General features: G+C 41.7%; 1 protein-coding gene across 1 annotated transcript in view; it reads right to left on the reverse strand.

Annotated features, from left to right (window-relative positions):
• The window catches only part of LOC133345910 (late secretory pathway protein AVL9 homolog), a 37,157-nt gene extending 26,969 nt beyond the window's left edge, over positions 1-10,188 (reverse strand). Inside the window, 3 exon segments of the mRNA XM_061557021.1 lie at positions 477-562; positions 1,716-1,836; positions 10,049-10,188. Of these exon segments, the coding sequence (XP_061413005.1) occupies positions 477-562; positions 1,716-1,836; positions 10,049-10,138 (297 nt within the window). The 5' untranslated portion in view covers positions 10,139-10,188.
• Between the last annotated feature and the right edge of the window lie 3,408 nt (positions 10,189-13,596).

Genomic DNA, 13,596 nt, shown 5'->3' on the forward strand with positions numbered 1-13,596 from the left:
TACAAACGGACAAATGGAGTACTGGGCTGTTATAAAAGATGAAGCACACAATGAGAAATGGTGTTACAATAAATAGCATGCATGTGTAGAGTATCTGCAAAAGTAATCTTCTGTATTGGATGCTATATCAATCATTTTGGCTTGTACGATCCAAACAAGTCTGATACGTTGCACTTAATGTGGTGAGCAATATGGTTTCTTAACAATAAACAAAATTTATGTTCACTGTATTTAAGGCTGCTAAAACACACTACCATAGATTGGATGAGAAATGAATTCAAATTTTATATATTCTGGACTTGCAATGGTATTTTTCTAAAGCTTGTTTTTGTAAATTAGAAGTGAGGCATTTAGCTGCCAGCACTGATGAATGTTGTACTGAAGCATATGCCTCATGTACAAAATTTAAGTATGCTATTTGGTACCAGAATATATCGTGCACAAGATGTTTTTCAGCAATTCTCATTTCTACTAACCTTTGCTTCAATCTGCCTGTAGCAGGAAACACCGTACACCGTTCCTTTCTCTCCGTCACGGGCAGGAAGAAGGAAAAACACCGTGTCTGTGGAAAATATCACCATATCCTAAGTGTGTATTTACGTGACTTTAAATGTTATAGTTTAGGTTCCAGGGCTGGAGACTTCTCATCAGAAACACCTGTTATCCTCGTATCGATGTACGAGGCTGTTATTTACAGGTAAAATTGGCACTGAAAGTGATGTTTGCTTACTGTCGGCTGAGAAACCATTTACGCTTCCTTAAATGATCCCCGATGGGTTTAACATAACGATAGCCACGTTCATCCAGTAGATTTCATTTTTATGTTGATCGTTTTCAGTGTCATTTTTGCAGGTTATATATTTGCCCACTTGAAGGGGAACACTTAAACTCCACTTCACCCCTTTTGGTTCCACACTATTGGGAAGAAATTATTTCCATTCATGAAAAGCCATTACACTAATACATGTTTTCTAATGGCCCCACTTGACCAGCACTTCAGAAAACCTGGGCTGCCTCTGATGCTGCAACGTAGAGAATACATTATTTCCATTCATTAAAACACATGACATTTATAAATTAAAACCCCACACATTCAATAAATAATTAACCACATTCATTACAAATAGCATGCAGGCAACGATACAAAATGAAAAAGTGTTTCGACTGTTACCGTGGCACTATATAAACAGGGATCTGCCGTGATGTAATTGGAGAGCACAATGGGATTTGCAATCTAACAGGTCGGCCGGTTCAATTCCATCTTCTGGCACAACAAGTTTCTTAAAATCTCCCCATGACTGTCCACCGAGCAGTAAAAATGGGTACACCACAGAGGGTCAATCAGCAGGTTTGTGTGTGGTGGGGTAAAGTGTGGGTACTCCCACCTCCTGCAACACATCTTGTCAGTGTGGAAGAACAGAGCCCCTAGTGCTCCTTCAACTAGCAGTCACGTGAGCAATCAATGGCAGGGCTGCACTGTTACCTTTTACTATACAGATAAGGCTCTAACAAATGTATTTTTAGTTCAAATGACAGTGTAAACTCTCCAATGGACACCCATTTAATTGCATTATGCATTCAATCATTTGAAAATGTCGTGTGCAAGACAACGCTGTTAAAATCAGTGCTGCATGATGCAGTCACAGCCTCATTAGGGGTTAATAAATGTTGCACATGTTAAAGGCACGATAGTAGAGACACAGTGTGGCCCTCACCCTCCTGGAAGTTGTGAGCTCCATCTGGTAGCGCAAGGAAGGGCAGGTACTTCCACTCCTCGGGTAGGCTGTGGCTGTCATGTCCCTCTTTCTCCAGCAAAGGCGGATACGAGAACTCCACCTGCACCAGCAGAGAGCATTATGCAGCACCGTCACAACACCGTCCTGGAAATGCGTGTCTGACACAGGCCAAAAAGCAATATTTAACTCTGGCCAATGCCGCTGATGCCACCACACCATGCAATCACTTTCTGCCATCACCCAGATTACGTATCGGTTGCAAAGCCGACACCTGTGCTCAAAGGGTACGCTGTTAGAGTGAATTTTCACCATTTGGCTTTGGTTGTGGCACTCTCGTCATCCATCCCAATGTGTGTCTCAGAAAACACCCTTTATCAATTCTGCAACCTCTTCTATTTACATTGGTCCATATTGCTTGTACAGATAAAGAGTACCAAGCGGAATTCAACACGATTGATTACATTTGGCATTTTATGTTCAATAATACAAAGTATAAGAGTGTGGGTGTTTTGAATCTGTGATTTAAGAATGTATATTGTGACACTAGGCCTCGGCAAGGTAAAGTAATTTACCCTTTTTACCGGGTTAAAGGGTAAAGGTAAAGGTGTCAACATGCCAAGGGGTAAGGTAAAGGGTATGGTAAAGGTAGCTTGGAAGAATTACCGGGTAGGGTAAAGGTAGCGCAAAGTAGTTACCCGGTAAATACGGTAACTTGTTTACCGCTAAAAGCTCCGTGGCGCAGTCCTTGGCTTCCATTTAATACGCAATATTTTTAAATACTTTTTTTTAAACACTGCTTTTATGAAATGTACTAGTAATGGCAGAACTCCACGACTCCAGGAAGTGGCCCCGAAGCTTGCCATAACGTAAGGGACCGTGGTCAATTTCAGCCAACGTCAGTTGAGCGTGGACAATTAGACCCAAGCCGAAACATAACATATAAAAAATAATGTTTAAAAATATATATATTATTTTTCATGATAGAATATAGTATTGTCATCAGTATGACATAAGTATACAAAGTTTGCAGTCGATACCACATTGGGAAGTGGGTTAAAATTGAGTTGCATGATTTGAGGATACAACGACAACAACAAGCGTGTAAAATTGGAATGATCGAGAGTATTCTATATGGATAAAGTGCTCTACCTAGCATTTACCGTTATAAACCTTTTTCATGTGTAGTACCCCAGTAATTACCCTGTAATCGGGTAGTTTTATGGGGGTAAGGGTAAAAGGTAGGGTAAAGGTAGGCTTGTTGCTTTTTACCTTTTACCTTACCTGCTAAAGGGTAAACGGTAGGGTATAGTGATTGTATTGTGGTAAGGTAAAAGGTAGGGTAAAGGTAGGCTCGTTGTTTTTACCTTTTACCTTACCTTGCCGAGGCCTATGTGACACGATCAGATTGCTTGGCGTAAAATACTGGAAATATATCATCAGAGACCGCTTCCTCAAAATACGAAGATTACTCCCGAGTTCCATAAAAGCCCACTTGTACAGCCAATGTAAGGTTTCCAGAAAATGTTTTTTTTTTACAATAAAATAAAACCCAACTAAAATAAAGAGAATCCTATAGTGGTGTAGAATGGAGGTAATAAGTTGGCTGCCCAACTAAAATCTTGACTGTTTCCAGTGAAGTGACAGTTATCGAAAACGTGTCAATGGTGCAGAATGTACGAGTTACTTTTGCGTTATTGAAATTAATCTTGTAAACTTCTGAGAGTGCGTGTAAGATCGTAACCATAACTGTCCAACACAACTATATTATTTTAAATATCACATTTTCTTTTCACTTCAGGTGCACATTGATGCAAAATTTTATTCCACTGCAAAATAGCACACTGCCAAGTCAGTCCACTGCAGGGAAACTCAGATATCTTGAACACATTTCGAGTTTAAAATGTTAGAATCCTCGATGCAAGTCCAGGACTAATTTTTATACACTACCAGGCTTATGAAAAGAATAATTATTTCCAGTTTTTCCTTTTCCACGCAAAATGTCATCGTTACACATGGCAGCATTTCATATAAACGCGAGCTTGTTTGCAGTATAAACAATAACATTTCATTCTATGCATTTATTTTAAAAGAAGCCACCGAAACAAAATATGGATTTCAAAACAACTTATCGATACACGCATGTGTCCTACAAAAATAAACCGATTATGTTATTTAAAGTAATGCAATGTCTACATAAAAAACTTAAATACTGCACTACAATGTATCAACCTTTGTCAGTATCGAATTGTTTCCTTTCAAATTATACAATTAAAAAGGAAACGATGGGTACAATATATGAAACATCTAATTGATAAAACGAGATGTGTGCAAATCTTCCATGAGCACAGATGAGGGATTGTGCGGGCTCTGCATATATTTTGCCATTTTTTATTCAGCATGTGAAAACATGGTAACCTCTGCATGTTTCCATCAGATATATGTAATGATGAAATTATTCCGATAAGCACACATACTATGGTAGACTCCTTATAGACCATCCTTTTTTATCAAGATATTTTACCCGAACATTTCGTTTGCAAGGGTTGTACAAGTGCCTACATGTATGCTGAACTTCTTGCACACCGTATAAAGTCAGAGGTGCGGAGGGACTACAACATTTGGTCCTTATTGTGGAAAATTTGTATTTATGGGTGTAATGACATAAAATGTCAATTTATAAAGGGCAGGGCCAGTATTCCGGAGCTAAAATAAGGAGAACCACTAACTTTAATGACTTATTCAGCACGTTTATTCTCCAGCAGGTCACATTCTCTATGCATTTTGTGGGGTCATTATAAGTCACCTGGACCAATATATGACCATTCCAGATTCTCATAAAATACATTAACTGGAGAAATTTACTTATATGATTTTGACCAACATTCCAGGTGCCTGCAACATTTTTTTCTGGGATGACCCTTCAAAAATGTGATCTTTGACCTTGAAATTACAACTCATTATCCAAATATTGTATTTGAAATAACCATTTAAGTGTATTATATCTAAGTTAGATGCTTGACAAAAAGCATATGGAAATTTTTTACCAATAATTTCAGAAATGTATTCAGAATTTAGCTATTCATCTCAGATACTAAACAGCATGTCCACGATTTTCAAAGCATAAAACCTACAACCGAAACGCTAGTTTTTCTACAGTGGGCTATTTAGAATGGGGAGCTAAAAGGATGGTGCCCTACACTACATATTTTCCAAACTAAATGTGTTCAATAATGTACAAGAGAAAATTGAAAAAAAAAACATCTTCATGAGCTTATTTGGTGACAAAAAGTGAAAAAAGACCACATTTTTCCCTTGAGCATCTTTAATATGGTATTAATTTCACACGTGTTACACACAATGGCGGAGCTAGGATTTTCAGGTAGGGGGGCAACCCCTCCAGCAATGAAAAGTGATAGGAGTTGGTAGTAAGTAAGGACTTGTCCCTTGCTTTTTATTCGACGCGTGTGCAGCGACGGCGCAACCATCGATCGAGGGTCGAATTCGAACCGCGTTGTGTGATCGGCATCGCGCTCGCTGAAGGTGTTTGCCTTCAGGGAAGTCATGTCCTGTATATGCAACTGCGCACAATTCTGTGAGTCACCTATAACTGCTTTGCCGTTACTTATTGCCAATTATGGACTCAGACAATTGTCCTATCATCTCAGAGTCCCTGGCACGTAATAATATACTACACAGTGGCAGTCGCAAAATGCCGATTTATCACTAATAAATCCCTAATTTCGATCGAATTATTGGGGGGGGGGGGGCACGTGCCACCCCACACAATCTCTTCCGAGTTAAACCATATGTAAAATGAGGCAATTTTCACACCCTAACATTACACCAAGGCTACTTAATGAAAGGCACACTTATGTTGAAAATTAATTAGCGATTAACTTGTCAATTGTGAAAGGTTTTCTTACCCAATTTATGAGCATAATAAATGGACCTTTAATAACTCATAATTAATTAGTTGACAGCAATATACTGTATTTCCTATTCATCATCCTGCAATAACTCAAGTGTTATACTCCTCATTGCTTCTAATCTCTAACAATCGCTTTGAAAAGTGAGAAGCGTGAAAGGTTTTCACTCTTTCATGTGCTAATTGTAAGAATAAGACTTTGTCAAATCCATATTTTTATTGTTAAACATATAACAGTTTTAATTAACAAAACCTAAGTAAAATAGGTCTAAAGTGGACTTTGGAAAGGTCAAAAAATAGGCATGGCATCTACAATACGCTGAGACGAGTTAATAGGAACATTTTTCCACATTGCAAATGGTTTTAACACTGAATAGTGTACTGGACACGCAACCTCCAGGGAAAAAACAATGTTTCAGGCCAAACAAGTCCAGTACCTGAGCACAAATTTTGGTCACACTTCCTTTAATTAAAACTGCATTCAATTGCTTGATTTACTCAATTGTTAAACATATGCAATATATATGGCTGTTCGTATTTATTTTTCAAGACCAGCCTTGTATGTGAACGTAACGTAATAAAATTATTGCCCTTCGAAGGACAAACTGCAGCAGAATTCATGTGCAGAAGACTAATCCGCTCGAGCAGGTTCTGTCATGTGTAGACAATTTAAATAGCCTGCTGCTTCTTTGTTGGAGTGCTCAATTGGGCATAATCAACAGACATAATTGGGTCGCCTCACATTAACTCCAATGGCCTCACCTGACACCGAGAATCCTGACTTGTAAGTACTCTCCAAATGAATTCCCACAAAAGCTCAGGGTTAAAGGTGTTGGCAAAAATTCTAAACATACACCATGCCCTCATGGCATCATACTCTGGGTAGGAGGGCTAATGATTGGCCACAGAAATCTATATCAGGCTATTAGAACTTGATTCCCTAGAGACGTATGCTTACTACTGGCAACAGACCACTCTAGAGAATGGGTCCTAAGCCATACATATATGCAGACTGAGCAATCCAGTTAGATTTACCTGAGTCAAAACATACTATTTTACTACAAACTAGATGATATATTTAAGTGGACAAACAAGGTAAATATTTAGTTTTATGTTTACACGTCTCATACTGAGATTAAATATAATAAAAGATGGCCTTGGACTTGACCTCAGTTAAACCCAAGCCAGAAACCACGTACCTTTAAATTACAAAATATTGATCCATATGTTTGCCTAAATACATTGCTGCTTGAAAGGTATCTGGAAGCACCTGCTTTATGTACAAAACATCACCAAACTTACTTTCACACAATTAGATGTACTCACATATGCAGTACAGCATGTGCTTGCTGTATATTTACAAAAGTACTCAAATAATCCCCATTCATGGTCTTTAGGATTACCACAATGCACTTGTTCAACGCCTTGACACATCACAGCCTGATACCCCACCTGCCACTTGTATCTATCCATTGAAATGGTGAATGGCCAAGCGGTGGTTGTTGTTGAAATTCAGTGCAAAAATCGGCAGTTAGCATTGGTTATTACTGCGGGTGTATTAACAATAAAATACGCACAGTCTGCTTCACAGTAGAAGTGAAAAGGGTCCCCTGTCTTTTGAAATACGGAGGCCATGGTGTGCTGGCAGGCGTCGTAGCATAAATTTGCCAAATTCCAAAAATTACCTGCAAATGACTCGATTCTGATTAAATATAGCAACTTCGCCATATATTGTCAAACTACCGCAGACTTGGCTTTGCACTATGAGAATGACAAATACCAAATGTATTAAATATTACATTTAGCACTTGGAGAACAGTACAGTAGACTGAAGGTAATTATTTAAGTGTGAAGCAACCTGGGCTGAGAGTGTATTATACATGACATTTGTGATTCTACGACCCTAGGTAAATATAATGGTAACACGTGGTTTGAGGTCTTAATTTATCTGTACAGCACATTTTAATCGTGAATGTACCATTATGCATGTACTGTCAAATATTGGTACGAAACATCAAGGTCGATGGAGCAAATAATTATAGCACCAACATGTTCAGACTCAAACTTGCAGGCAAACTGAGGAAATAAAATGGTTATGTTCACTTTGTGTTTCTGTCAATTTACCATCTGCTACCTTTTCTTTCCTCTCATAGGAAATAAAACCGACATTACAACAAGGGCTCGCGTTTTTACACAGCCAGCAATTTAAAATCCATGCGACAAAAGCAACATTCCACACTAGCACATTATAAATATTTTTTAAAAATCTCATGCTGTTTTTGATTCAATGCCATTCATAACGAATGCTCAAGTGGAGAAAAAACCCAGAATGTGTTAGTTGCGTTCCAAACAGTGTTAACATCTGGACTTGTTGACCTCAGAATCATTACACTCTGAAATAAGCATGAACTATAGTTAAACAATAATGAGTTGTCAGGATAGGACATGTAAGGTGAGCAGAGTGGAATATAATGGTCACCCCCTCCCCATGGGACGACACACACACAGCTCGTCAGCCCCATTTCTTGTACAACCCTAACAGGAATAATCAGCAAACGTTTCACCATGAGATCAACTTAAAGTGCGGAAGGAAAATGAATTGTGGCATCCCAACATCAGATGAGTGATGGAATTGATGGAGAGATCTTCATCAAGGCAGTGGGTGGATCATAGCTAATGTTGACACTGATGCTCTTTTAATCGAATGGGCAATTCAAAACTGCGTACATTTTCTATCCTGTATTACAAGTTACAGGAATTGTATCAATCAAATACAATTACATGATGGGCCACAGAGTAAGAGAAACTGTTGATGTGGGATAGTCACGTGGGTTGCCAAACTGGTTCCTCAAGTTCACAATGGACACAAACGCAACACCACCTTGCGTCAAGGATTCTCAAGAGATAGATAATTATCGGACGAGCTTTACACGTGGCAATTAAGTTGCAAGCTGAGATAAACAACGATTGTAACAAGGGTGCAGATAGAGACCGCTGAGTGGGAGAACACAGTTGTTACAATGAGACGTCGTCTGGTCCAAGGGGCAGCGGAGTCAATAGATACCCGACTGAGGCAGGGTTCTTGAAAGGATCATTTTATTGGGACTGTAACTAAATAATGGTAGTTTGGGTATATTGGGGTTAAAGGAACAGGGGACAATGGAGTCTGGACATGAGGCCATGAAGAGACTTGCACGAAAGAAAATAATCCTGAAGAGAAGTCGTTTGTAAAGGAGATTAAGTAAGCAGAGGACAGGTAAGAGTGATCTGGGGAATGGAGTGGCCAGAGTGGGATTCCGTTTTGACCGATACAAGTACCCGAGGCATTAGAAAGGGGCCCATGAAAGGTGGATGCAGAGAGCATGATGCAGAGAGCATGATAAAGGAGGATGTTGGGATATTTGATGGATATGCGGGAGCCTCAATGCAGTGGACGGAAAGGATGATGCCAAAGATAATGGGAGAGAGGTGATAGAAGGGATGAATTAGTTAAAGGTGGCGATATCACAGAGGTTGTTGAGTGGGTGAAAGGCGATGAAGGGATTCGGTGAAGGAACGGGGTTAATGATGGAGGTGGTAATGACACAAGTAAAGTAGGTAATTGATCACGAGAGAGAAATGGTTGTGGGTAATGAGGTTATAAGAAAGGAAGTTCATTAAGGGTAATCGGCAATAAGCATAATTTTGGATAGTGGCACCAGTTTCTGGCCATTCTAATGGTGTATGCTGGTGTAACAAGCTTGTGAGTGAATATGATGACGGGTGATCATGTGAATGGCTGACTGGTTAAATGGGTTATGTGTTGAATGGGTAACAAACAAGCAGTGATGAGGGAAAGCCTAACCTCGCAGGTATTTTGGTGGTGATCAATTGTGATGTGGTGGATTTTATAGATAAGTATGCAGAATGGGTGACGGGAGGTAAAGCCTCATGGACATTGAAGCCAATGAAGGTGCTCACCTGGTCCGCCTTAAAGTGATGGTCACTTTTAACAGGGTGATCATTTAAATTGTCATGGAGCGATGGCTTGTATTGATGATGTGCTGAACGATAACCTATCAAAACGTGGTCAAGAGGCCCTCTCGCCTGACAGAACATCTTGTGGTGGATCGAAACATGCGACTGCGGTGACAATGAACATCGGGGGACACGGATGGTAGTTTAAATGGGCAACGGGAGATCCTTCTCGCGATGACTGGACGGGGCACCTGACGATGGCAAGGAGTGAAACGCGTGGTTAGTTTTGAATGAGCGATGGCTTCTTGAAAAGGTGTTGTTGTTAAGATGTTGTTAAGATGCAAGAAAGGGTGTTCATCTGAATGTGCGACGGGTCCGCATGGTTGTGTCAACAACGCGCCCTGAGCGATCACGGAGGCCCCTTACTCACCTGGCAGCCCTTCTTGTGGTGGAAGCCCACGACGGCTACGTGCAGCACGGGGCCCCCCTTCGACTCATCTTTGACCACGGATGCCTCCATGTCCCGTTAATGTCTCTCCCCCCCCCTCCACCACCACCACCACCACCCCACACACACACACACAACTCTCGCTCCCGCAGCCGATCGCAGAGAACCAAAAAAAAAACACCACGACTTAGCAAGTCGCCATCGCGCCCGAGTGGGTCGGTAAACGTAGCGAGAGAGAACGCCGCGGTTATAAAGACAAGAAAAACGTGCGTGCAAGTGCGCCGCCAAACACCGCCGCCACCGCCACCGCTCCTAATCGCGTCAACACGGGCACGAGCCCGCCCCACGTGACGCCCGGGCGCGTTCCGCGTTACGTCACCAAAGTGTCTGTGTGTGTCTCTCTCTCTCCCCCCCACCCTGTCACCGGAGCAACATTGCGTCACTTTTATCGCGACATGACGTCATCTCGCGACGGTTGTGAGGGAACGTCATCGGAGATGGTTTACAACTGTACTCCGTGGAGTGACGTCACAGTCTAGGCCCATTGCCCATGGCTTTAACTGTGTCAATGACGTCACAGCCCAGGCATTGTCGATGGTTTTACTGTGTGAGGAACGTCACAGCACAGGCATTGCCCATGACTTGAACTATGTGAATGACGTCACAGCACAGGCATTGCCCATTTCTTGAACTGTGTGAATGACGTCACAGCACAGGTGTTGCCCATGGCTTGAACTATGTGAATGACGTCACAGAACAGGCATTGCCCATGGCTTGAACTATGTGAATGACGTCACAGCACAGGCATTGCCCATGGCTTGAACTGTGTGAATGACGTCCCAGCACAGGTGTTGCCCATGGCTTGAACTGTGTGAATGACGTCACAGAACAGGCATTGTCCATGGCTTTAACTGTGTGAATGACGTCACAGCACAGGTGTTGCCCATGGCTTTAACTGTGTGAATGACGTCACAGCACAGGTGTTGCCCATGGCTTTAACTGTGTGAATGACGTCACAGCACAGGTGCTGCCCATGGCTTTAACTGTGTGAATGACGTCACAGCACAGGTGTTGCCCATGGCTTTAACTGTGTGAATGACGTCACAGCACAGGTGTTGCCCGTTGCTTTAACTATGCGAATGGCGTCACAGCCCAGGCATTGCCTATGGCTTTACGATGTGAGACATACTTTGTTTTTTTTAGGTGAAAAATAAATTAAATAACGACGTTTCGGAGGCAACACAAGCTTCCGTCTTCAGGTGGCACCTCCACAGCAAAATGACTGTATCAAGTGGAATGTGAGAGACGTCACGGCCCAGCATGACCCATCGCTATACTATGTTAATGACGTCACAGCCCAGGCCATTGCCCATGGCTTTACTGTGAGTGATGTCACAGTCCAGGCATTGCCGATGGGTTTACTGTGTGAGTGACGCCACAGGCCAGGTCATTGCCCATGGCTTTAAGATGTGAGTGACGTCAAAGCCCAGCATTGCCCATGGATTTACTATCTGGATGACGTCACAGCCCAGGCATTGCCCATGGCTTTACTGTGAGTGATGTCACAGTCCAGACATTGCCGATGGGTTTACTGTGTGAGTGAGCGCCACAGACCAGGTCATTGCCCATGGCTTGAAGATGTGAGTGACGTCACAGCCCAGCATTGCCCATGGATTTACTATGTGAGTGACGGCATCGCCAAGACATTGCCCATGGCTTTACGATGTGATGTCATTGTCCAAGCATTGCCCATGGTTCTCCTATGTGAATGACGTCTACACCCAGGCATTGCCCATGGATGTTCTATGTGAATGACGTCACCAGCCAGGAGATGCCCATATGGCCCATTAATGAATATGTAATGGAATTCCTAATGGAATTGGCTATGACTAACACACTTCAATAGTTGTATATATTGATTGGGTTGTTGGGCAATCTGTGTAGTTATTTTCAGACGATTATTGTTTCTATGAGCCAAAGCTAATGGGCCCTATGGTGTGGAAGTACGATATCATGGTTCTCAGATGAAGACTTTGCAAGATTTGAGTATTGGTGACGTATACTGAGCTGATGAGTCCAAATACGCATGAAATTGTCCACATGCAGCTGTCTATCAGTGCATCACTGCTGCTATCAGTTGGTCACATTTATTCAAGTTAAACATGTAATGTTGAACAATATACATTGAATTTGAACTTACACTACACAGAATGTGGTGATTATGGAATCTGTGGTTTTCCTATTTTGTATGACATTGACCTGATGCTATTCGGGTTGAGATGGAGAAAAGCTATTCGTCCTGTATTGCATTAGGGTGAGTGTTAAGGTCAACAGTTGTCCTCAGCTGTCATTTAAGTCGGATGACTTTCCATTGCCAAGAGGCCAACCTTTATAGATGGGGTCAGAAAGTGTTAAACAGCAACAGTCCTTGAAAATAAAAGAGTAGCATTCAAATAAGCGCTCTCATGCAAGAATGACATACTGTACGGTGCACAATTTCTTATAACACAGTATCCGTGTTTATAGCACGTTTGAAAACGGGTCATTAAAAAATGTACAGTCGAATAAGTCAACACAGATATCAGTTGACCGTGGACCTGCAATACTCAGCATAGGAAATGTACGTTTTATTAAATTAAATTGCGTTACAATTACGAACAGTTATTGTTCTACTGGAGTGTATTGTGGACAACCGTAACGTCTAATATACAGCAATTGTATTCAGTGGTGGTAGTGGTAAATGTGCAAAATATATCGATGGGTCACGGAAGTCTGCACGGGTGACAGATGGGGGGGGGGGAGTGTTGGGAGGTAAAGAGGGAAGTTCTTAAGGGTGACATGACCTTGCCTTCACCGCTTGTTGCAGAGGTTCCACGATTCGAATCCCATCGGCTGCCCTGGTTATTACTGCAGAGTGTATTGACCGTAAAACAATACACGCCCTCTGCTGCACATTAGACGTTAAATATGCCGTGACGTTATTCGCAAGATTAGGTCCATTGTGTGCCGGCGTCGTGGTCCAAATGTACAAAAAAATATCAACTATTTCACCCGCAGATTACTGAGAAAGCTTGGCAGGGCCCTTCCTGGTAAAGAGCCATAAGACTCAGTGAGGCTTTCCTGGGTAAACAAGAATAATAGTCAATTAAATGCACGTAGCAAACAAGCGCAATGCAAGTACAGCAGATCACAACCAGGCAGAAATCGCCAAGCATCACCGGCCCCTCGATTGTTCATATACAACCCACTGAAGGCGCGGGCTTTTTCTGTATTAATGTAGAGAACGCTTTCCTGAAGCCCTGTCGTGGTTGGCAGACTTCGACATTGGCATTTAACTCCTTAACATATTACTGACATATGCAGGGACATATTGTAGAGTGTATTCGCTTCACAGCAGGCGGTTGGGAGCAAACCCATAGATAAGTAATGATCAATCTTGAGCAATCGCGCACAGTTTTTTAATAGAGTGCTAACTAATTTTGTTCCAGTTGTGAGCTACGGCTTTTGCAATATTGTACTTCTCAATTCGA

This window comes from Lethenteron reissneri, chromosome 23, assembly GCF_015708825.2.
Source record: "Lethenteron reissneri isolate LAM-NWPU_2019-01 chromosome 23, ASM1570882v1, whole genome shotgun sequence".
In the NCBI taxonomy this organism is placed as follows: Eukaryota; Metazoa; Chordata; class Hyperoartia; order Petromyzontiformes; family Petromyzontidae; genus Lethenteron; species Lethenteron reissneri.